Consider the following 26,908-nt stretch of genomic DNA (forward strand, 5'->3'; position numbering starts at 1 on the left):
TGACATAAAATATTAAGCATTTAATTTATATTAAATTTCAACAGATTAAAAATTAAGATTGAGAAATTTAACGAATTAAACATTAATTATTAAGAGAATTTTATAAACAATGAGGAACAATGTTAGAAAGACAGTACAATATTCTAAGAATATCTTAAATGGTTACTACATTTTCTTTGAAAGTTTTCTATAATTTAAATAATACCAAATAATTTTGTGATGCCATTAAAAAACATATTAGGCTGTGGACTTTATTCTTATTTAATATGACATCTAAAAGTACATATTTAGAGATATGTAAAACAGATAATATTTATGAATTTATTATACTGTCTAATCTAGGCAATCTTACAATATATTCTAAAATAAATAACCAAACAGAAATTTACATGAACTCAAATTGCCCTTAAAAATGACACACTAGTTACTAAGCAGGCAAATCCAGAGGTAAAACTGAGAAAAGAAACCAAGTACTTAAAAATCTCATAAATTAACTTAAGGATTAATATATAAAATATCTTACCAGCTAGAGACTCCTCATATTTAAGAATATGCTCAACCAGGTTATCAACAAGTTGAGTACAAGCTTTCTTCACAGGTTTGTATGAGGAATCCTCTTCAGACTTCAACAACTATATGTATACATATAAAAATTCCAGTAAAATTATTCATGAGGCAATAATGATAATGTACATGCATTAAATATCAATAAGCATTTTTTAGTTAACATTAAAAGACAAAGGAAATATACATGACATATTTAAAACCAGCAATCTGCAAAGTCAATGATTTTAGTAGAAGTATTTGAACTGCTGTGTGCAGGGATAGATGCAGGGAAAATGGCTTTTCTCTCTCAAGCCAGCCAAGACCACAGAAACACTGTCTGATATTAGCAAATTATTTTAAATAATCAACCACTATATCTGAATTATACCTTAAGCCTTGCAACTATAAAATATAACGGCATATTCTTTGGCAGATTTTTTCTGCTTCATTTTTTGCCAAAGCATTAATAAGATGTGCTTAAAAACACGATGAAGATCAATAAAGAGGATGGAGATAAGCCTACCTGTAGTAACAAAGTAAAACCAACCCAATCTGAAATCATGGAAAATTTTAAATCTTAAAATCACGGAAAAATGACTTAAGGTGTATCTGCTTTGCCAATAAGAATTAGGTGAATATTTCTAGGGATATTAAAAGAAAGTTGCACTTCCTTTCTGTGGAGAGTTTTCCAGAGCTATCAGACATAATTTTCTGCAATAGCATAAACGTTCTCTTTTCTTGTGTCTGACAGAGTTGCAACAAGTCATGAGTGGCTCACATGAGAGGAACGAAAGTGAAGTAAAACAAAAAAAAATTCAATATTCAAACTGTAAAAATGCACGATTTTAAATTTTTACTACAAGATGCATGGGTAGGCAAGTGTTTACAAAGAGCATTATACTACTAGGTTGCCTGCTTCTCTCTCTCTCTCTCTTGTAAAAAACTGGACCAAGTCTGAGAATCCTGGACTTTTCTGGACATTCTGATCTTTCTCAATCTTTTTAGAAGCTATCCCTCTTCTCCTTGCTGTACAGTTACTTGTTAAGCCTCACTGCTGAACCTGCAGGCTTCCATGCACCCTAACTTAAGACATGGTTTTTTTCCTTCCTTTTGGTTTTCCTCCCCAGGGACAGGGTCTGTCTATGTAGCCCTGCCTTGAACTCAGAGATCCTTCTGCATCTATCCTCTTGTTCTTCTCTCAAACGTTAATAAAAATCATCTGGATAGTTAAAGATGAGTGACAGGAACCAGAACAATACAAAGTCCACAGCATCATTGTTTTAGTTAAAAGATAAATAAAAGAGACAGTTCAATTTGCCCATTTTCAATTTATAAACTGCAAATTTTCCTTGATTAACTCTATAATTCAATTTCTTTTTTTTAATTTTTTATATTTATTCATTTATTATGTATACAATATTCTGTCTGTGTGTATGCCTGCAGGCCAGAAGGGGCACCAGACCTCTTTACAGATGGTTGTGAGCCACCATGTGGTTGCTGGGAATTGAACTCAGGACCTTTGGAAGAGCAGGCAATGCTCTTAACCACTGAGCCATCTCTCCAGCCCAATATAATTCAATTTCTTAAGTGTAGTTACCAATATCTTATTCTAGCTTGGTTTACATAAAGCAATGCAGTCACCCAAAACTATCTCATGTTCCTTTTTTGTAAGGCATCAAGAACAAGCAATATAATTTATTATAAATCTTGGTTCATGACACTATCACTGCTGACTTGTATATGATTTAATATATTAATCATAAATAATACTCTGGTATGAAACCAATTCAGAAACACTTCTAGTAATTTGTAACTACCAAAGTATCTTCTTTCTTATCTTATCTTATCTTATGAAATAACTCGAGAAATTTGATTACCCTAATGCATAAAGAAATGCCTAAGCTGGCAGGTTTTTTTTTTTTGTTCTTGTATTTGTTATCTTTTTTTGACACATGATCTTTGTTCTGAAACTCACTCTGCACACTAGGCTGGCCTTGATCTCACAGATATCTGCCTGCTTCGGCCTCCTAAGTGCTGGGATTAAAGACTTGCGCCACTGCGCTTGTCCTGGTAGCTTTTCTTTTCCTTTTCTTTTTTTTTTTTTTAATTTAAAATTTCAACTTCTACAAATGTAATTTGATTAGTGTTTTGGGTCTTGCATTTTTACTCAAAAATTATGACATAACTTTAATTCAGGCTGTTCCGGAGAGTTAATTTTATATTTCACTGCTATTTAGCAGTCTTTTTTGTATACAAGCCACTTAGTTGTTCTTCTGTGTATAGATTAAGTCAAATTTTAAGGGTGTACACACTCAAAATAATCTTTTCCAAAATGATTGCATAGGACAAAATGCTTATGTGAAATGCTTGAAACCTAAAATCTTCTAGACTTTAGGGCATTAACATACAATACAAGGGAGATGCTTGGGCAAAGGACAGAGGTCTAAATATGAAACTCATTTAAGTTTCATACACTTCTTATATAAATCTCTGGAAGATAATTTTAATGTGTGTGAGTTTGGCTGTCAAATGAGCTCAGGTGTGGAATTTTCAATTTGTAGAAGTCATCTCAGTGCTCAGTACGTCAAATGTGGAGTACTTCAGATTTTAGATTTCTAGAGTAGAAAGTAACATATTCTCAATGAGCCTAAGTGTTTATAGACACAATTTATTTTTTATTTAGATCTATTTATCTTATTATTTTACGTGTATGAGAGTTTTGCCTGCATGTATGTTTATGTAGCACCTGCGTGTCTGGTGACCTAATAGGTCAGAACAGGGTGTCAGATTCACTAGGATTGGAATTACAGATGGTTGTGAGCTGTCATGTGGATACTGAGAATCAAACTCAGGTTTTCTGCAAATGCAAAAAGTGTCCTTAACAGTCCCCACCCCCTAATTCTCTCTCTTTAGCTGGGTGGTGTTTGGGGCAGGCTTTTAATCCTAGTACTCAGGAGGCAGAAACAGGTGGATCTCTTGAGTATGAAGCCAGCCTTGTCTATAGAGTGAGCTCCAGGACAGTCAGGGCTGTTACACAGAGTAATCCAGTCTGGAAAAGCCAAACAAATAAACTCTTTTGTGTGTGTGTGTGTGTGTGTGTGTGTGTGTGTGTGTTTGATGTTTTATAGAATAATCTTTCTAAATAGCCTGTTGTACCTGAAGTCAAGATTCTTCTGTTTCAGCTTCAAAAGCACTGGATCATACAATGTTAGGAGGCATATGCCTTTAATCTAAGTGTAGTGGAGGCAGAAGTAGGTAGATCTCTGTGAATTCAAAGCCAGCCTGGTCTATATATAGAGAGTTCAAGGTCAGAAGGCCTACACAATGAGATACTGTCTTAAAAATAAAACAACAACAAAACACGTGGGGGAGGGCTAGGCCTAACTCAACAGCAAGATGCCTGCTTTGCCATCAGAAAGTGTTAGCTTCAACTCTCAGCAACATAAAAGGAAATGTGAATAGAATCTTAAAAACAGTGAGGACAAACATAAGCACTAACTATTCAACAGTTCATGTGGAGAATTTTACTTCCTAAATGAAGTTGAACATATGACAAATAGTATTTTACACTGCTGAGTTGGCAATATTTGAGGAATCAGATGACAAATGACAGAAAGCTAAATGGACTAAAGTCTAGAAATGCTAAGTCATGCCTTTTTATACAGACATACATAGAATATATATATGTAAAATAATGGTAATACTCTTCTGTGTAAGTCTGTCATTCTGCATAAATTGGTGCATGTATGAATTTTATGCTATTTAATGTAGTACTCTAAGTTGCCCTATGAAATTATATCCCATATATAGAAAATTACTGATTCACAAGAAAAAATTCAATAAAATTATAAATTTCTGAAAGGTGCTAAATGGAACATATGCATGCATGTTTGGAAGTATGGAAATGGTAGGTGTGCTATGTACTCTTGACTTTAGAATTCTTAAGAACCCCAGGTTATCTCTCTGGCACATGCACTTTAACAAAGTTTTTGTGTCTGGGGCTGGAGTGATGGCTCAGAGGTTATGAACACATTATGCTCTTTCAAATCACAAGTATGTAATACTAGCCTCAGGACCCAATGCTCTCATCCTGCCTTGTACACATGCACACACGCATGCATGTGCAACACACACACACACACACATGCACACTGTCATGAAAGAAAAAGGGATGGATGAAGGACAGATGAAAGAAGATTTGATGGGTAGGCAAAAGTGGAAGGATCACCGAGCCTAGAGTTTTGTGAGCAAAACTGAGGGAAAAAGTGAGATACTGCCTCTAAAATTAACTCTGTGGGTAAGAGCACTTGGGGACTGTAATTCAAATCCTTAGCACCCTCATACAACTAGGGCAGGGATACTGTCTGTAACCCCAGCACTGGTAGACAGAAACAGGTGGATATTGGGAGCTTGCTGGTTAGCTAACCTAGCCCAATCAGCGAACGTCAGATTGAGTGAGAGCGTCTCAAGAGATTAAGGCAGAGAACCACAGGCCACCCAACACTCTTCTAGCTGCACACATGCTGCCTACCTCCTACAAAGAAGGAAACATGCTAGTAACTTTTACAGTTGGGAGATGAATACTCTTACTAAAAATTTCTGAAAGTTCAAATTGTGGTTTAATTTTATACTACTAAAAGAAGTTCTATATGTTTTATAATATGCCAAACAATTATGTATTTAACATTATTTTAACTTAAAGATCTCATGAGTAGTCCCTAGATCAGTGATTGTCAACCTGTGGGTCATAACCTCTTTGGGATCAAATGACCTCTGTCACAAGTGCTTCATAATATATCACACATAATACATAAAATACTGAAGTACCTTTCTTCTACTAAAACACAAATAATTAAGAAAGATCTGAAAAGGTTTTTTTTTTTTTTTTTTTTTTTTTTCGAGACAGGGTTTCTCTGTAGCTTTGGTGCCCGTCCCGGCTGAAAAGTTTTTTTTATTTATTTTATGTATATGGTGCTCTAACTGCATGTACACCTGAATGCCAGAAGAGGGCATCAGATCCCATTACAGATGGCTGTGAGGCACCATGTGGTTGCTGGGAATTGACCTCTGTAAGAGCAGACAGAGCTCTTAACAACCAAGCCATCTTCCAAGGCCTAAAAAGTTTATTTTTAAAGGATAAAGGTCTTTATTAAATTTCATGCCATCAAATATACACTCACATTTTGAAGGAGTTGCTCGAACCAATCATATCCAGTATCTCTACATGCTGCAACCTACGGTGAAAGGAAATAAAATTATTAAAATAAGGCATTTATAACAACATTAAAAGGGCTGAGAAAGTTATAAAAATGAAAAAAGAGGCCATGGATTTGAAAGGCAGCAAGAAGGAGGATAGGAGAGAGTTTGGAGCAAGAAAAGGGAAGGGGAAAATGTTGAAATTGTAGCTCATAAAACAAAAAAAAAGGCATTCATTTTAAAACAGACATTTTAGTTATGCTGTAACATGAAGGGTATGTCTACTTTTTAAATTTGAAAGGTTATATTTAAAGTAAAATTTTTATTCAGTAACTTAAACATCAAAAACATTAGTTTAATATTAAAAAGACTAAAATGGTATCAAATCATAAAAATATAGTTTATGCCATGCTTTATCAGAATAGTCTGTGGGATTTCAAAAAGTAAAAAAAAAAATTGTTCCTTAGTCCTCTGGACAATAGAAAATGGAGATGCTCGTGAAACTGAGTATATAATTACTCAACACACATCAGCAAACTACAATCATTTATGTAATAAAACCTAAACTCTGAATGCTATCTGCAAGCTGCTAGCCCAGCAGTACACAGCTGTCCTCTGCTTTCTCTCTTCCTTTTTCAATTATCGAAGAAACAGAAAACTTCAACATCAATGCTTATACAAATGAGCATGAAGAAACTGAGCCATATGCAGACATCAGTTTCCTCTTAATTAAATCCCAGGAGAAGCTCTAAGGATACAGGGAGGAAGCAGCACTAACGCCAGGCATAGGTAGGTATTTCATCTCTGCAGTGACTTCAACCAGCTTTGCAATCCTAGTAACCACACACATGCCCATCGTTCTTACCACATCAGTGATGTTTAAGATCTTCCTTGTCATTGCTTCTTTGTCATTATGTGGAGTTGGAGTAAACCAGAGTTTTTGGAATGTTTCATTTACTAATTTCTAGAAGAAAAAGAAACCTAGTCAATTACTAACAACAAAAAAATGGCAAACTTTTAATTGTAAATCCCCATTACAGCTAGCTAAAAAATAAATTTTCAGGGATTTATAAAATTTTCCCTTTATAAATTTATAAAATTAAAGAAATTTATAAAATTTCTTCATGATTAAAATGACCAATTGATTTCGCAAATTATACGCTTTTTTTTCAAACAGGTAGTGATGGGCAATACTCTGTTTAACCTACAGCTTCTGCATAAAATACTACAAAATAACTTTAAACATGTATTTATAAATGTGTGCCTACAGAGCTGTTTATCACCTGTGTGCAAGTGTCTGCAGAAGCCAGAGCCAGCTGGGTCCTTTGGAACTGGAATACAGGTGGCTGTGAGCTACCTGGTATGGATGCTGGAAACTGAACCTGGGGTCTCTGCAGGAGCAGCATGTATACTGCCAAGCCATCTCTCTCTATCTTCTGAGAGGCTTTGATCAGACTAACATCACTTTTATTTATTCATCCATCTATCTCTATCTTTCTCACCTATCTATCTATCTATCTATCTATCTATCTATCTATCTATCTATCTATCTATCTATCTATCTAGTGTTGTATGCATATACATATGTGGGTGTTTATGCCCATGAGTACACATAAAATAGACCACAGCAGGACATAAGGGTGTTTACCGCTATCATTTTTCCACCTAGTTGTCTTGAGACGCAAACTCCCTCTGAAGTGGAAAGCTTGCTGTTTTGGTTAGGCTTGCTATCCAGCAAGCCCTTAGAATTTGCCTGTCCCCACCTGCCCACTGCTAGGGTCAAGGCACATGGGACCATGTCCAGCTTTCAGTGTGGGTGGTGGAAATTTGAACTGAGGTCCTCATGCTTGTAGAACAAGTACTGTTAAGCAGTTTATTGCTTTAAAGGGAGAAACTTGTGCTGGATAGCTTTATGCCTACTTGACATAAGCTAAAGTCATCTGAGAGGAGGGAACCTCAATTAAGAAAATGCCTCTGTAAGATCCAGCTCTAAGGTATTTTTTTAATTAGTGAATGAGTTGGGGAGAGTCCAGTCCATTGTGGGTGCAGTCACCCCTGAAGTGCTACAAAACCTGGGTCCTGGGTTCTACAAAAAAGTAGGCTAGATACGCCGGGCGGTGGTGGCGCACGCCTTTAATCCCAGCACTCGGGAGGCAGAGGCAGGAGGATCTCTGTGAGTTCGAGGCCAGCCTGGTCTACAAGAGCTAGTTCCAGGACAGGCACCAAAAACTACAGAGTAACCCTGTCTCGGGGGNTGCGTCTGTCTGGAGCGGGAGAATCATGGCGACTCCTTCACTAAGCTTCTTTCTCCCAGCATTCTCTTCTGTCTACTCCGCCTACCTAATTTTCTGTCCTATGAGGGCCGAGGCAGTTTCTTTATTATAATTAACCAATGTCCTTCCTCCATCATTTGGAAGAGCAGGCAATGCTCTTAACCTCTGAGAAATCTCTCCAGCCCCCAGACTCTCAACTTCTATGACTTGAGCAGGAGATTTCATCTATTCTGCTCACTGGTCCATTGGTAAATAGCTGCTAGTTCTTGAACCCTGGATTGGAATAGGAATTGTGGGGCTAAGGCTGTGATGTCAAGTGAAAGAAAATTCAACTTTACTTAGTCTGTCTTGGGCTACATGGAGAAAAGTGCTTGAGTGTAGAACAATTCTCAAGTCAAAGAGCACAAACAGCCAATTCAGTGTCTCAAGAAGAAGTCTTACTGATCTTACTATCTTTCTATCTTTAACCAATCTGTAAAACAGTGGAGTGTTATGCCTGGAACAGGGTAGAGGGTAAACATCCTTCAAGTTTGCTTATAGGACTCTAGGAGGAGCTAGAAAAAGGTAGTGTGCACTTTCCCTTAGTTAACACAAATGCAAGCCAAGCTAGTAGCACGTACCCAAGCACCCTAGCACCAAATTGGAATCTGCACCAAAACTGGTTTCCTCACTGCAGGTGAGTGCTTCTGAGTAATGTCAACATTGTATCATATTTACACTATTTGAAAATTTTAGGACACTCCCACATTTTATATTACGTAAGCTTCACAATAGTCCTAAATGATGGGTGTTATTCTAACTTTGAGATTTAATATTGGTTCTACAGAAGTAAGAAAAATGGATCAATTCACATCTCCTTTAAAAGATTGTATGTTACAACCATTTTCTTAATTAAAGTCATCATTCCCACCCCTTTTATACAATCAAGAAAATAAAATAAAAAATAAAAAAACCAGAAAGTCAGAAATGAAAGTGTCTGAGGTCCTGATAAGTGCAGTTAATCAGGGGGTGTTCAGCCTCACTTTCCATAATTACTACATAAACCAGATTTTAGTTATCATGTTGAACTCTATTAGCGAGTATCCACCAGAGAAGACTACTCAAACATGGGTTTAAGCCAATAGAAAGTCTTTATTTACCAGTCAGCAACTATACCGGGTATTTGGGATCTCAGTGTAGCCCTGAGCCTTTCTTGGGGTAAGATTTTAACCACAAAAACCACATCCTGGGTTGACATACTTCAGTTATCCAGGAGCAGAACTACAAAGGCAAAAAAACAAGGTCAGTACATTAAGAAACTTTCCCAGAACTATGGACTTTGATGGATTAGGTCTTTGTTTTGTTCTGGCAGGTCATACTGTCCATGCTGAGTTTTGAAGCCTGTATAGTGCTACCATAGTGCAGTAAGTTGTGCTAAGGTCTGGGGCCTATTAAGCTCTGGAGACCTGTTACAGAGTCCCATCTATACAACCTCACAGATTTGTGAGATTTTATGATAGAAATAAACATAGAAATCATAAACGGGAGATCAATAAACATGAGATCATTACAAAACAACTAAGGAAGTAACTCAAGAATAGACTGTCTAGCATACATGCAGTCTTGAGCTCAATTTCCAGCACAAGTAATGATAATTTAAGGAAAATTGATGTGGGGTGTCCTTCTGTATATATGTTGCTTTTATTGGTTACTGAATAAAGTTGCTTTGGCCTATGGCAGGATATAGCCATGCTGAAAGAGAGGAGGGGAGAGAGAGAGAGAGAGAGAGGGGGGGGGGGGGGGGGGAAGCCAGAGGGAACAAGCACTTCCCTATGGCCTCAGCATTAGCTCCTGCCTCCAAGTTCCAACCCTGTTTTGAGTTCCTATCCTGACTTCTTCCAGTGATTAATAGTGATATGAAGTTGTTTTGTTCATGGCGTTTCATCATAGCAGTAGTAACCCTAACTAGGGACAGGAACTAGTTAACAGAATAGTGGGCCACTGCTGTCATAGACTGTATTATTTTTGGGAGGATTGTGGAAGGGCTTTAGAAGTTAAAGCAAGAAAAGCCATGGAGTGCTCAAACATGGTGGGCTGTTCTGTGGGAGCCTGGAAGACTGCTGAGAGCAATGCAGAATATGGAGGCCTGCTTTGTGAAGTTTCAGAACTTTGTGAGTCTCTTAATGACTATCAGAGCTATTTGCTATTTTGAGTTAATTTAAGATTCTGGTTAGCTGGAGCCAAAGAATGAGCCGTGATTAACAAGATAGCAGAACCACTAAAGAAAAAACGTTGGTTCACTGGGACAATTGCTGCTGGTTAGTTGGAGCTGAAAAATTGGCAGTGATTAAGAAGAGATCAGCATCATTGAGGTGAAATCTTGTGGGAAGTCTTTTCTCAGAGTCAGCACACACAACAAGTTGTGTTCAGAGGCAGCCAAGGACTGGTTTTGAAGGCATGAAGGGGTCATGGAGAGCAGCTGAGGCTTGGCCCTGGGAGAGGCCAGGAGAGGCCACTTGTGAAGGTGTAGCCAGAGTAGCAGTGGAAGCCCCAGGACTGAAGGGGTCATGGAGAAACACTGACGTTTGGCACCATGAGGAGGATATCAGCGAAAGCACAGTCCAGTTGCAGTACAAGACCCCACCTTTGAAGACATCAGCACCATGGGATGACGGACAAGAATAGCCGCAGCCCTGGAGTGGACCCAGCCTGAGTCTAAAAGACAAGCTGGGTTGCAGTGTGGAGTCTGAGAAGTGACCTAGGCTCTTTGAAGGAGCCCAGGTTGTGACTGAATCCCAGATACTGGACATTAAGTGATTTATACTGTTGGAGTCTGGTTCCTGAATTTATCTGAGTGTACTGTGCCCTGGTTTTTGCCTCTTGAAATAGGAAACTATTTAACTTATTATTTTTGTTAATAGAAGCCCACAGTTGAGACTTTCTATTTTAAAAGACTTTGGTTTTTTTAGAGACTGAATTTTTAAAATGTTTGAATTTGTAAGACTGTGGAACTATTTTTGTTTTGTTTTGTTTTTCAAGACAGGGTTTCTCAGTCTTGGAACTTGCTCTGTCGTGGAACTTGCTCTGTAGACTAGACTGGCCTCGAACTTACGGAGATCTGTCTGCCTCCCAAGTATTGGGATTAAAGGCGAGCACCACCACCAACTGGCTGGGCCTTTGAAGTTTGCAAAATGTTTCACATTATGATTTTCTTTAAAGTTTACACTAATGTGTGATTGTGAGGACAAACAAGAAAGGAGAAGTATTCTTTATGGTAATCTGTTTTCTTGTCAGGCTGACAAGGGAACAATTATACAGAATAGTTTGATGACAACTAGACACAGCTGAAGACATCTGAGAGGAAGAGAGCTCAATTAAGAAAATGCCCTACAGGTTGTAGGCAAGTCTGTAACTGAAAACCAACATACTATTTAAAAACCGAGATAATTTCATTCTCACAATATCTCTGGATAGAATAGTCTCTATAGTTAAATACACAAAACTGTAATGGTTGGATAGGTTGGGAAAGATTATATTTTATTAATATAAACTCTAGAAACAAAATAAAAAATAGATTAAATAAGTATCTAGATTATTTTAAACATTAATGAAAAAGATATTTCACAAGATCAGATTTCCATCTTACCTTAATGCCCTCTTCATCATTGACTCTACGAATCATTTTTACACACATTTCTGTAATTTTTGGAAATGTTGGTTGTTCAATACAGATGTCTCTTAAAATCTTTATTACCCTTTTCCTGACACTGATACCAGTATCCTAAGAACAAAAATGTATTTTCATATGTTAGGAAAATTTAGAGGATTTAGGTGTGTGAAATTTGAAAAAACAAAGTTAAAGATTTTTTTGTAAGCATTATAATTCCTATTTGTTAAATGAAGATTATGTTGCATATATTCACCCTTCACATATCATAAACGTGACATTTAGCTTACCGTATTTACTTTTAAAATATGATGTAACATGGATCTATGTACACTCAGTAATGAACTCAAGACCAGAGAACAAATTCACCAAATTTGAATAAGAGGATAAGCTTTTAGAATAGTGTCTGGTACTTCAACAGCATATAAAATGCTAATTATGATACAGACAACAAAGTGTTTACTAAGCTAAATCAAGTAAACCTTTTGGCACTAACTACTCTTGTATTACACTAATGGTAATAAATGTCCCTGAAGCAATATGTAATTTTTTGTGTGAATGCGTCAATGTGTAGTTCTAGAAAAATCAATATGCTTGCAGTGGGTGGTGTGCCTGCCATGAAAATAATTTTTAGACAGACAGATAGACACACACACACGCACACACACATAATCACTCTGCAATAATTACTCTAGAGTACTCTCCAGAACCAGGTAGCTATCATACATAATTACTATCACTATCAATTCAATTACTCATTAAAAACTGGTATAACAGTAATTGAAAAATGGATCTTATTTTCACTAACAATTGGCTTGATAATATTGAGTAGCTTGCCTCTTGAAAGCATAACCTTCTTTAGAATGGTGCTATATGGTTCAGATTAGGCAATATAAAATTGTAATTGTCATATATATATTTAATTTAGTAATATTTAGGGCAAATTATATTCATAAATTCTATAAAACAGAAGAAAATACCAATATTCTTTCAATCAGCATATCATAATACTGCTCAGCAAGCTGAGGTCGACAAAGGACAAATCGACCTAGTAATTCCACGGCTGCCTCTCGAACACTAGTGGAGTTATCCATTAATCGGCCATGAACTCCTCGCTGCATGTCAAGCTAAAGAAGAGTGAGAGAAATGTCATTTGTAGCAGAGAGATAATCTTCAATATTCAAATTTGAATAAAAAAAGCAGGAAATATTATTTTTGCTCTTACCCTTGCTAGAATACTGGGGTCTACAGCAACAACCTCAGATAAACACTTCATGGCTTTTGTTCGAACGGCAATTGCATTTTCACCAAGAACTCGTAGTATCTGCCAGGCAAAATTAACATTCTCAAAAATTTTAAAATACATAAAATTTAATGAAATATAGCACATATATATATATGAACACAATCTATAACTTGCTACCTTTTGTTTTTTATGTGTAAGTCAAGTTATACATTATCTTACACATCCAAAAATCTTTTCTTTTTTTCCACAAAGACAGGATTTCTCTGTGTAGCTTTGGAACCTGTCCTGGAACTCTCTCTGTAGCCCAGGCTGGCCTTGAACTCACAAAGATCTGCCTGCATCTGTTTCCTAAATGCTGAGATTAAAGGCCTGTGCCACCACTGCCTGGCTCTGGTCCAAAATCTTAACAGAGACCAGTATACATGGAAAAGCACTCTATATCTTGGGGTCTTTACCTCAGTATTCTCAGTTAAACATACTGCTGCATATATATTTAAGAACGTCAAGCTCCACTAAATCTATGTGTAACTAAGACAGTATTTATTATCAAAGACTTTATAACTGAACAATTTTCATGTCAAACAAGCATGTCTATTTGTACAAGAAGAATCAGTTTGTGGATGGTAAGCATAGCTAAAGACATGCAAACAACATGGAGTAGAGACAAATGCTGCTTTCACAACGAACACAAACTGTCCACGATCTCCAAAAGTAACCAGAATAAAAAAAAAATCAATCAGAACAATCAATCAATTTACCTGCGTCAAATAAATATCAAAGCTCTGGGCAAACGGCCTCATAGAGGCCAAGTATCGGACAATCAAGCACGCATCATCATAGTCCACAGTATCTGAGTTCATCCTACAACAAAAAGCACTGAAGTTTTAAATGTTCTTTGTAAATGGATATTTACAATATATACATATACATACATTTTTTTTCTCTCTCTGTATCTTACTTTAATGTGCTGAACTGAGATGGTGTGGTTTTGATAATGCTTCTAAGGAACTTTTTCCGGTTTTCAGCTCGATGCATTATTTGACCAGTTGTCTCAATTTCTTTTGCATGATGTGCCCCATCAGAGGATTCTTCATCTTTTTGTGATTTCATTGCTTTTTCTGTTTCCAGAGTTGTGTCACGAAACCACTGGGCTATATAGAATTTACGAGAAAACTGGAAAGACATTAGATAGGTTTGAGCTCATGTAACCAGTAACATTTCTAATCAGGAATACAAGTTCTAAGTTTGTTTTTTTTTTTCCAAGCAAACTCTCTTGGACAGAAACAGATGTAAAGACAGAAATATCCTGGATTACAGGATTTTCCCTTTTTTACATTTAACTAAAAATTTAACTGTTAATGTAAAACACTGACAATAAAAATAGCTACATTAAATAGAGTACTACTATCAACTACTTAAAGTAGGACATTTCATATAGTTCAGTAGATTTGGTAAGACCACTAGAAAAGTTTAGAATAGATGGTGTGAAGGTAAAAGACTTCCATCTTTTTCCAACTCTTGTCTTATCTGTGCAAAAAATATGCAAGTTTTAAATACATTAAAACATTCAGCACTGAAACACTCTGTGCATCTGTTCCATAACTACAGACTGGAAATCTGCTAGGTAGTTAAAATAATACAGAGGTTATTGTAACTTTTTCGTTTCACTACTTAGAAAAATTGAAAATACTCCATTATGTGCATAGTGTTATTTACAAACTTATGCCAAGACTATAAAACATACAAATTGTATACAGTTTGCTATATTCCAGATATGCTACTTAATATACATTTTCAAAGAACTATATGTATGCATATATATGAATTTGACAGCTTCTTTGTATGCTAACAGGTCACCTTCACCATCAGGAGGTCTATATTCAATTTTAGGATTAGCCTAGACTTGAAGATAATCTATAAAAATATTTCCAAATATTTCTCTTATTTTCTTTCCCTCTAATGCCCCACCTTACTTTTTGAAGATAATTTAAATTTAAAAAGCAAAATGAATCTCACCACCAGTGAAGGGTCAGTCTCAGTGTTCTCATCCAAATAATCAAGCAATGCCTTTTGCAATTGTTGGATTTCATCTTCTCCTCCAGAAACCTAAACCAAAAACAATAATCACAAGATTATTGGTAACTTATTTGCCTGTTACCGATCCTCCCACCCATTTCTAAAACAGTGTTGTATCAGGGCTCACTTCAAGTTTGGAAACCTCGGCCCAGCCTCCCAAATGATAGTCACAGATATATGACTACTAAAGTACTGGTGAGGGTTAATAAATAGTGTAGATGTGAATGCAAGCCTAGCGGGGGAACAAGCCAGTAAGAAGGAAAGCAAGTATACTCATTATATAGAAACAAAAAGTATGATTTCTCAAAAACACTCTGATAGCTAAGTTTGGCTTTATAAGCTATTTGCTATCTTAAAGAGTTGGGAAGTGGTTGATATAAATATCAGAAGTAAATATGATCACAAAACACCCTATTCAGCTCTGTACCTAATTTACATTTACAATTGATAATTTTTTTCTTTTTTTCTGGAGACAGGATTCACATATCACAGCACTGTCTTGAACTCATTGTGTATTTTGTATTTATGAATATATACCAAAGCTTTGATCTAGTAAATAAGAATGTTAACAGCTGTGATAATATGCATCATACATTTCAGATAGCTTTATAATTACTGTGGAAATAATACTTTAGGCATAGAAAGGGAGAGAATTTATAGGTTCTGGGAATTTAACTGAGTTTGCTTAGCATAGATTCTGAGGACCTGAGTTCAGATCTCCATGCTTTTATGACACTTTGTCGCTGAGCTATCTCCCCAGTACTATTTCCAGCATTCTTTAAGACTTTATTTCATGATGTAATAGGTACTTTAAAGACATCTTTTACTTTCAGTGTCTCATATGTGGGGTCATTTATTTCTTCAAAGAATCCTAGTCCTTTAACTAATAATGATAAGATAGAGAATGACTGAAAACAAAACAAAACAAAAAGAAAAAAACCTGAACTAACTTTCTGGCATCCACATGCATGTGCAGACATGCACCTATGCATCCATGTGCACACACATTAGCAAGTACACACACCATAAACACAACACATACCTATTCCCCTGCCCCATACCCAAAAAAGAATATAGGGAACATGTCAAAAAAAGGCACAAAGGCTAGTTTCAAAAGGCATCTCACTAGTCAAATGTAAGGACAATTTGACCATTAAAATAATGATGATGGGTTAGAGAAATGGCTTAGTGATTAAAAGTGCTTACTACTCTATCAGTTAAAAGTGCTTACTGCTCTATCAGAGGACTGGAGTTCAGATCCCAGTACCCACATTCAGTAGCTCACAAATGTCTGAAACTCCAGCTCCAAGGGATCCAATGGACCCTTCTGGTTTCCATGGACCCCTGCACACACACGTACACATATACACTCACACAAATAAATGAAATAAAACAAATCTTCAAATAAAAAAGATGGCAATAGATTATACTCTAAGTATTATATTCATTAGTAATATAGTAATATTACATTTTTGCTTTTGATAGTGTATTACAAATATTTATGTGCCAATTCTTATTTGTACAAATATACACCACACAACAGCACTCAAAATTTAGCACTAATTACAATCTGATGGATTTGTTAAAGCACTGACTACTCCACTCCTAGGGTTCTGGATTCAGTGAATCCAGAAAAGGACCTAAAATTTTATCTTAAGGATTAGTTCCTGAGGACATTATGAATACAAGACTAGCTGGGACTACAGTGAGAGCTTATCACACTCAGGACCAAATAACAAAACAAATTTTCCTTGAATCTACAAAATCTACTCTTAAAAGGCAAGAACATGTAGGGCTAGATGACACAGTTCAGGTGGTAGAATGTTTGCCTAGAATGTACAAAGCCTTGGGTTCCTAGCACTTCTTAAAATGAGTCTAGTGTGACGCACGCCTGTAATATCCAGCACTTGGGAAGATCAGGAATTCAAGGTCATCCTTGACTATAAACTACACAGCAACGTTGAAAGAAAGCTGGCTAACATTAGACCCTGTTTTGTTCCCCCACACCAAAAGCAACCAAATATCCAACTATTTGTATATTAATTTAAGTTCTTTATTTTAATACCTGCTTTAAAATTCTTTCTATAGACCCTTGGTCCATCTTGCTGGTAACAGCATCTTTTCTCAGTCGTGCAGCAACAGTTCCAAGGTAATCAAGAGACGCCACTCTTAAAGCCATTTCTGTTGACTTATTACTAAACTGATGAACCTAAAGTTCAAAGATGGGATATCATTAAATAAGAATTTAATAAGATGCTGTTGTCTACAAATCATTATAGTTTCAGAATAGTAATATTACTTTTTTAAGTTCATAAAAAGTTGCATTTTAAAGTTTTGTAGCAACTTATATTGCACAACTTCAAATATACTTTAAAATGAAAAGAGATCACTGCATTTCCAATTTTATTCTGTACTATGAGACTTAAAAGGTGCCATAATTTTAGAAATAATCTTAAAAAAAATGACAAAATGTTTGCATTAGTCTGTTTCATGCTTTCAAACAGTTAACTCATTGCTGATATTTTAAACCAATGACATAACAAGTCCAAGCCCCACCCAAACCATCTCAAAAAGCATTGCCATTATATGTAATGAAATGAAACTGCTAAAATGTACAATTTTGTTTTCTACAGGTATCGATGATATAATGGACAATTATACACATGCAAAAATAGATGCAATGTTCATGTTTCCTTACACATTTTTAAAGAATTCATCATCTGTGAATCAGAGTACATCCTCATTATGTTGTCTTCTAGTAATTAATAATCTTTAAATGCTATACTCTTACCAACAGTCTCCCTAACAAACTAAGGAGTAGTTCAGCAGCTGGCCACTCGGGCTTATTGACTGTTGAAAGAAGGTCTTGAACAAAATTTTCAAAAAGTGGTCTGTAATCTTCTTCACCTTGCTTACTACCACATCTAGTCAAAAAGAAAGAAAAGCCCAAAAAAAACCAAAAAAGATGTTAATTTATGTAATGCTTGCAATTTTGTTAAGTACAGATTCCTCCATGGTATATGAGAGTACATTAAATAAAATGATGTATAAATAAATATATTTCTTTAATTGTCTTTTCCATCAATTATAAAGTATATTAACTGATATTATTCTCTGAAAGTTACAACAACTCTGAAGAAATGAATTTTTCTATAGTTAGCATTAATTCTCATAAAGCCTGAGTAACATCTTTCCATAACTTTCCTTTACAAGCAGAATGCCTCAAAATTTTGTAAAGAAAAATTCTAGAAACACAACAATCCAGTACTAAAACTTGGGAGTCTACCGGAAGCAAATTCACTCATTTTTAGATTTTTAATTCTCTTCCTCATTTTAAAGATCAGGTGTATCTGAGGTTCCAGTTATGGCAGGAAACGTGATCAGTCTTCTTTCTATATTGACCACTCCACACTATGGAAAATAAAAACCACATCATTGATCTTACTCACTTTTTAAGGAAGATGGAAAGAAAGTTTTGGGCTGTTCTCATAGCTGTTTCATATGAATTAGTAATGACAACATCCTGGTCAACCTAGAGTGAGAAAAACAACTTTATAAAGATAGAAGAAACAACGAATAAATGAGGCTAGCTGCTATTGGTATGCTATTATTGAAGAGAGTATTTACGTATTTAAGATACTATTTTTTACAAAATAAGCCAGTTGGCATACTAAACACATTTTTAAAAATTATAAAGATATAGAAACAGTGGTAGTTAATTTAAGTTTATTAAAGCAATCAGAAATGTATTAATACTTAATCAGTAGTTATATATCATAATCCATACCGGAAAAAGAAGAAATGGAGTCAAAGTACAAAACTATTTTTCAGAATTGGAAATATATAGTTCAGTGTTAGAATATGTGCCAGTAACCCAGCTAAAACGATAAATAATTCAACCGAAGAATATTCTAACTTCAAAGTTTATGAAGCCACTACAATGTAAACAAAAATTTGAAACTTTCAGTAGAAATTAAAAGATTAAGATAAAAAAAAAGACATAAAAAGTCAGTCTACAGCTGAAGAAACTCAGTGGTAAACATAGAAAAAGGAGTTACATCAGTAATATTAAGCAGAAAAAAAACAAATGAACACGGTAGTATTTTATAGTAACTAGAATCAGAAAAATCAGAATGCAGGAATGCAAATGGGACTATCACTTAAGTGAAAATATGGACAGCCTCAGTGAAGTAAATGCTTTTATACTATAACAATTCTGCTTCCAAGGTCCTTATAAAAAGATACTTAACGTTAAGCTGTGATGGAACTGTTGTGTGTCAATCTCAAGGAAAAACAAATCTGACAAAAACTGTCAACTAAAAAAATTAGCCATGAACATGTCATTATAATTTATGCATAAATTGTAAAACAAAATAACCATATTCAAATCTATATATAAAATAGAAATAAACATACTTATGATAATAGTCACCAATGATCAGAAAAGGCAGGTTAGACTAATCTAATCTAGAAAGGAGAAAACAGTATTTTGTACTACATTTATTTTGTTTATTTTGTGTGGAACATACACATACACACACACTCTATACTTTAGATAGACAACTCTTGTTTCTTTGGAATTGTCTTTGAAGTGAAACTATATAATCTAGGACTGGGCATTGTGACACACACTTTAATCATAGCACATGGGAGGTAAAGATCTTTGTAAGTTTGAGGCCAGCCTGGTCCATAGAGTGAGCTCCAGGACAGTCAGAGCTACACTGTAAAACCCATCTCAAGAACAAAACAAAATAAACAAAGCCTCCAGTATACTAAAAATAAGTATCAATAGACTGTATAAAACCAAAAGCAAACCTTAGCTGCCACTCAGAGAACATGAAATTATTTTCCATGTCAATTCCATACTGAATTATATGTATGCACACATAGACACCTAACTCTGATATTCCCCTTGACATTCATTTATCAACTGTGTTTTACAAGCTGGTATAACAAGCCTGTTAGGTATTGTTGATTTACGTGCTTCATGATGCCCAGAGAAGAGTTGGAACCAGAACTTAATATAATGATCTACAACCCAAACCCCAGTCATGAACCCCTAGATAAGAATTTCGGTTTTAGAAGAATTACAGAAAGTATAGGTGTTTCCAATCCTTAATGTACATACAAAGTTATAAAATAAATATTTCCTTACTTTTTTGTTTGAGTCTTCTTCTGAATTAGGGTCCTTCTCTGATGATGGTAAGTGAACTACACACTGAATAAGTTGTAAAACTAGTGCTGTAACCATCTGAATATACATAGGTTCTCCATCCACATCACTACTATTTAACCTTTAATGAAGAAGGAACAATTTAAATCAGAGTTAAAAATAGTCACATTTTACATGTTTCATTACGACTTGAAAGTTTCAATATGCTTTTTTTATCATGCATTACTGTTTTATGACAGTTATTGAGTATATTTCTGAAATAGTTTGAAAAAAAAAAACACCAAATAATGCCTATTCATGAGGAAAAACAGTACTTAATATAAAATTGTCTGTTTTTATGCATCACAGATAAAAACTTAAAATGAATAATTATTGAAGAAGTTAGAACAATAAAAGTCTGAGGTTTCTAAATGCTAATGTATTCTGGTCTACAACTGCTGAGTAGGATAGTTAACTGGTATTAAAATCACCTACATGGACGTGTGTATGTGTGTGTGAAATAAGAGTGTCTCACTTTAAAGTAATGTGTGCGCCTGCTATCATACATAGACCTGGCATTCAGAGGACAACTTCAGGGAATCAGTTCTCTCCTTCCGACATGTGAGGTTGCAGGGTTTGAACTCGGGCCATCATGTTTGGTTGCTAAAGTCTTTACCTACTGAGGCATCTAGTTAATTATCTGTGCTAGAGTATGAGGACTGAAACACTGATTATATAAGATCAATTTCCAAGTGTTTGCTTCTACAAAGATTGTAGAAGTGCAATAATTCATCTGTATGTTGATCAGTTTTCTTCAGCTGAACAGATGTTTATCAATGCACACTTAGTTCAAACTACATAAAAACAAAAATAATTATTTTACAGGACCAACCCCAAAATAACCCTATATACCAGGGTCAATGCACTAATCACTAGGAATTATATAACTGATGATAACCTATGATAACAGGCAATAAAGTTGATTACAGCAGTGAGTTTATAAATGTCTGTAGTGAAAATACAGCATTTAATCAGTCTGTTCTGTGCAACTCTCAATTTAATATAATTATTTTTATGTGTACTGGTATTGGTGTTTTGCCTGATTGTACATCTGTGTATTACATACATATCTGATGTTCATGGAGGCTTTCTTTTTATATTTAGGGGTGTTCTATGTGCATGTATATGTGTGTACCATATGCATGGCTGTTGTATCCTCTAGGGCCAGAGTTACAGACATGTAACTCTGTCATGTGGGTGCTGGGAATCAAACGTGCAATCCTTCTTGGAAGAATAGCCAATGCTGAGCTATCACTCCAGCCCTTCTATATTGCTCTTAAAGTCATCTTTTAGCTTCCTAAAATTATTGAATAGTTAAATACTGTCTAAAAGATTAAGCCTAACTTTATTATCATAGTTCCTAAAATCTTTTAAAACTGTCTGAAGTCTTTTGAACCACATTTCTCATGCTTTTCATGTAGCACATTTTGACCTCTAGTGCTTAGAAACAGTTTTGACTGTCACAACTAAAAGGGGAGGTTTCTATGGGGTTAGATATGAGCCTAAGAATTATGGAAAGCACAGAACAGCCTGGGCGTGAAGACATTAACTGGTCCAAATGTTAACAGTGTTCGAATTGCCACAGATCTTTTTATTTCAGATCAATGAATTTCTTTAAGTCTCCCAAATTATGCTGTATTTTTTCACAAATCTAAGCTATCTATGTAGTTCTGATTGAAGTACTTTTTTTCCTATAACCATTAAAAAATAAACCAGACAGAAGTGGTAAGGAATAAATATATAACAGTTAGAACATAACAAAATTCTCCATTGTAGTTAAATTCTACTATAGTTACCTGAAATTCCTTAAACTTCTCTTGCTAGTTGGTAATCTTGCAAGTGAAGTAAAAATTTCTTCCAATATTAACTGCCTATGCTTTTCATATCTTGAGAATACCTGTTTAGTAATTATAAAATTATAAATTAAACTTACTAAGGCAGAAAAAAATAAAAATAGTATGAAATTAGGACAATATTTTATCTGAAGGAAAACTGAAGTAGGCATGTTACTCAGAATGAAAATGTTTTCAACATGTTAAACAGTAATGTACATGAGCAAGGAAGTCAGGACCGCGAGGGGAGCGTCCACCTACGGAGACAGTGGAACCGATCTAATGGGAGCTCACCAAGGCCAGCTGGACTGGGTCTGAACGAGCATGTGATCAAACCAGACTCTCTGAATGTGGCTGACAATGAGGGTGGACTGAGAAGTCAATGATGACACTGGATTTTGAATCTACTGCATGTACTGGCTTTTTGGGAGTCTAGTCTGTTTGGATGCACAACTTCCTAGACCTGGATGGAGAGGGGGGCCTTGGACTTCCCACAAGGCAGGGCACTCTGACTTCTCTTAGGACTGGAGAGCGAGGGGGAGGGGGAGTGAAAAGGGAGGATGGGAGGAGGTGGAAATGTTAAATAAAATTTAAAAAGTAATGATCTAAAGAAATGTATTCAAATTTTGTTATTAATTACCAAAGTGAGGGAGTATAAAGTTTTGTTTTGAGGGATATGATACTTTGGGTAGAGAAGTAAGACAAGATTTAAGATTTTAAATAATTCTGGTTTTTACAATAATTTTAAAAAGAAAAACATTTAAATTCAAGGAAAGCATGATCAGTGAAATTAAATCCTCAGTTAATTAAAATATAGTAAGACTAAAATAATATTTATTATGAAAAAAATCTAATGGAAAACAAGAAAAAAATAAATCCAATATCATAATTTTTGGAAGTTTGGACCAAGTGATGAAACTCTTACTTCATTTGTGGGTAACTGAAATTAAATTGATTATACTTACTGCAGTGACTAACTTAATAGCACACAATTGTAGTTCACTGACATTTTCCACAAAAAAAGGTGTTATTCCCATTGATGAAACCTGAAAATCCAAGATTAATTGTTTAGTATGTTTCTAGTTGACTTGTAACATTGTACCCTACTACATTCTAACAGCCACACCTCAGTAACATTGTACCCTACTGCAGGAATTAAAGGAACAAAAGTAATTTTGTTTTCATGGATGAAAACATCAAATTCTATTTATTTATTTATTTATTTATTTATTTATTTATTATGTATGCAATATTCTGTCTGTGTATATACCTACAGGCCAGAAGAGGGCACCAGACATCATTACAAATGGTTGCTGGGGAATTGAACTCAGGACCTCTGGAATAACAGGCAATGCTCTTAACCACTGAGCCATCTCTCCGGCCCAATATCACAAATTCTTAAACATGAACTTATTTTTTGTAGAATTAGAGTTTGGAATTTACGTAGTATTCTTTTCTCTTCAGTTCAGGTAGGTACTTTCTTTAAAATGCTGCAGAATCTCTATTTCTTTAATTTACACATAAAATACTCTGAATGGGTAAATTGAACAGATTGCTGGTATTACTACCGAGTGAAGATTATACTAGACTAAGATTTTTCTCACGCCTAGAAGTGTTCAAAATGTTTAAAAACAAAAAACTTACCTGAAGAATTGTTGTGTCTGTAAGAAGCTGTATCTCTAGCAGTTCTGATAAGCTACTAACAATGTCACAAACTTTGTTATAAAGCATTACTATTACTCTCTGCTTATGAGTAGAACATTTAGCCCGCTTGGCCTTCGAACTTAATAATCCTCCTAAAATAAAAGAGAATTCAAGATAGGAAAAGTATTATTAACTTTTTGCACTCTTCCATGGAGGTTACAGCACTATCTTCTAAATTAAGACAACACAAACATTTCAGGGTGCCTCATAAAAATACAGTGAAGCCTCTACAGATGAGTGTTGATTAACAGAGGAATTATTCCTTAGTGGTACTGTAGTGGAACATCCTTTAACAAATGTCTGGTACACTACAGTGGCTACTATACAGATTTTTCTTTTTTTCCCCCTTCATTCAAACTAGATAGTAAGATTATATTTCTCATTTAAATTACCTGGCATTATTACACAATTAAGTAATCAAATGAACTATATGAATATCTAACTACTGTACTGATCATATAGTACAGGTTATGGAGCTATATATATGGAGAATATCTTAAATCAATTCATTTTGCAAGTAAGCATTATTTTGAACTAAATTAGAAGGGATTTTCTCTAACTAGGAACAATTACTTCAATTATAAATAAATACTGGTTGAATATCTCTTATTCAAATGTTTTTCAGATTTTTGGAATATTTGTATAGATTTTACCACTTGAATATTCCTAATCTAAAAATCATAAATCCCTCCTCCCCCCAAATCCAAACCTTTTTGTATTTCATGCTCATCCTTAAAAAGTTTTTAAAGATTTACATTTAATTTATGTGTATATATGTATATGCTATGTGTTTGGGAGCCCATAGAAGTCAAAAGAGGGTGTTGGATCCCATGGAGCTGAAGTTATAGGTGGTTGTGAGTTTCCAAGTGTAGGTCCTGGGAACCAAATTCAAGTTCTATAGAAAGCATTCTGAACTGCTGAGTCATTTCTCTAGCCCCTCAAAGAGTTTTCAAAGCATTTTGGATTTTCAACCTATAGATGTTAAAGTAATATAACAGTTATTAAGCTCTTATATTCTAGTCAAAAGTCAAAGTCAATTATGTATTGTATGTGCATAATCTCTGAATTTGGGAGCCAATTAAAATCGCTGGTTTCTGATTCACCTAGCACTGAAAATTTACAATGGATAATTCTGGTAGTATGGGGAAAAAAAGGAAAAAGAAAAAGAAAAAAAGAAAAAAACAAAACAAAACCCAAAACAGCAACCAAGCTATCTGTACAAAAAAAGAAAACTAACCTCCATGCGGATCTAATCTGTAAACAGGGTCATACTGGGGATAGAGTGTATTCTGTAAGTGAAATTTAGTGTACTGTATAACTCTTTCAATTACATCTTCAATGTACACAGCTTTCGGCATGTTAGGAGATGTCATGATGTTGATAGTGGTAAGACAAGCATCTGCTGATTTGGTAACTCTCTCCATAATAAGGTCTCTCCACAATCTTTCTTCTTCTTCAGTATCATTATTCTATAAAACAGACCATTGTTAGTGAAGTGGGAATAAAATACCTATAGTTCACAATATTAAAAAACAGATAGATGACTTTCAATGGTAGGAGAACAACCCGAAATAGTATCTAGAACTTTTATTAAGACTATTCTAAAAAAAATGTCTGGAATAAAGTACAAATAATGGTATCACTTTAGCCAAGATTAAAGCAATGGTTTGTGAGATAAAATTTCATTCTGCAGCCCATGCTGGCCTAGAGTTTTCCAGGCTAGCCCCGAATTTGAAGCAGTCCACCTGCCTCTGTCTCCTGAGTGCTAGGATTATACGCATGAATCACCAGGCTTAATTTAGGCAAGATATTTTTGTATTCTGTTTTTGTTGTTGTTTCAACATTTTTAAACACAATCTACTTTTCTTCCTATCTCACCACTAGAAGATACTCCAACAACAAAGTTCTTGTCACCTTTATCTTCTTTGTGTTTCATCCAGATTTAACATTTTAATTTAAACTATAATGAATGCAAATTATTTTTGTGACTTGGATATAAACACAATAGTAAAACTTTATATGAGAACAAAGGAAGAATTTACAAATGAAGAGCTTTTACTAAAAAATAGCAAAACGTTACTGACTTAATTACTGCTAATATCTGTTTTTGTTTGTATCTTGCTTGGAGACAAGGTCTCACTATGAATCTCCGGCAGGCCTGAAACTTGCTATGCTGTATAGGCTGGTTTTGAGCTGTCCCCGAGTGCTACGGTTATAGTCAAATTTGTTTTTTAAGCAGTATTTTCTGAAACATATTGAAAAGTAAATATACACAGATCAGTGGTATAGCTCTATGGTAGAACTATGTACTCAGTTCAACTCCAATCTCCAGAACTTCTCTCTTCCATCTGCAAATGAAAAAGCTAAAGGTGGAAATGGCAATGCTTGCCTGTAACTCTAGTTCTTGGTAAATTAAAATGGGAAGATGGTGTACTTAAGGCAAATCTGGGCTACACAGCAAGTTCTAGTCCTATCTGGGTATATATCAAGATTCAAAACTAATGTCTCAAAAACATAAGAGTACAGATATGCAGAGTACTTATGACCTAACATTTTCTAAAATGGATAATTCAATAATTGACATAAGTCTTCCTTTTATTTTAGACATTAAAATTATGATGGAGTGCTTTAGGCTACCTGCTAGAGTGTAAATCCTCCTAACATATTCTTCTTGTAAATGAAATACAACCTTTATATTATAGGATTACTTGAGAGCCTCATACATGTGATTTATACTCTCTGTCACTGAGTTTATACTTCAATCCTAGAATGCAGCCTCCACAGTATTCATTAAAATTTGATGGTGAAGTGTCTAAGAGACTTGTAAACTTAATCATGGAATACATTGGCACCTTAGGTTTCTCTAAGCTTCTCTTCTCGTTCTTCCCTTTCTCCACATGCCTTGATCAAAAACTGGTTAGAGATGCAGCCCAGGGGATACATTTATTTCCCACAAATACCCTATACTTATCACACATACTCTGTTTTACTCTCTATCAAACAAAAACTCAAAATTCTCTTCTTTAACTAGTTAAAAAAAGAAGGGCACTAAATATAGATCCAATGAGAATGGTAGCAGGTGCTTGCAATCCCGTCACTAAGGGTGAACCAAAGGGAATGGGAAGTTAGGGTCAACCTAGGTTCTATGAGTCTCTTGTTTTAAAAAACATCATCATC

General features: G+C 35.1%; 1 protein-coding gene across 2 annotated transcripts in view; it reads right to left on the reverse strand.

Moving 5' to 3' along the window:
- Positions 1-26,908, reverse strand: part of Nipbl (NIPBL cohesin loading factor) — a 168,621-nt gene that overhangs the window by 23,972 nt on the left and 117,741 nt on the right. For both annotated transcript variants that reach the window (XM_050138973.1, XM_050138974.1), the window contains exons 17-33: positions 24,969-25,200; positions 23,672-23,823; positions 22,993-23,073; positions 21,992-22,092; positions 20,139-20,277; positions 18,433-18,515; positions 17,775-17,907; positions 17,049-17,192; positions 14,924-15,013; positions 13,866-14,080; positions 13,666-13,768; positions 12,887-12,985; positions 12,642-12,788; positions 11,641-11,775; positions 6,608-6,706; positions 5,727-5,780; positions 524-632 (exon numbers count right to left, since the gene is read on the reverse strand). In XM_050138973.1, coding sequence (XP_049994930.1) covers positions 524-632; positions 5,727-5,780; positions 6,608-6,706; positions 11,641-11,775; positions 12,642-12,788; positions 12,887-12,985; positions 13,666-13,768; positions 13,866-14,080; positions 14,924-15,013; positions 17,049-17,192; positions 17,775-17,907; positions 18,433-18,515; positions 20,139-20,277; positions 21,992-22,092; positions 22,993-23,073; positions 23,672-23,823; positions 24,969-25,200 — 2,116 coding nt within the window. The remainder of the gene's footprint in view (positions 1-523; positions 633-5,726; positions 5,781-6,607; positions 6,707-11,640; positions 11,776-12,641; positions 12,789-12,886; positions 12,986-13,665; positions 13,769-13,865; positions 14,081-14,923; positions 15,014-17,048; positions 17,193-17,774; positions 17,908-18,432; positions 18,516-20,138; positions 20,278-21,991; positions 22,093-22,992; positions 23,074-23,671; positions 23,824-24,968; positions 25,201-26,908) is intronic.

The sequence above is a fragment of the Alexandromys fortis genome, unplaced genomic scaffold (genome assembly GCF_014885135.2).
Source record: "Alexandromys fortis isolate MF-2015 unplaced genomic scaffold, M_Fortis_MF-2015_v1.1 scaffold_37, whole genome shotgun sequence".
NCBI lineage: Eukaryota > Metazoa > Chordata > Mammalia > Rodentia > Cricetidae > Alexandromys > Alexandromys fortis.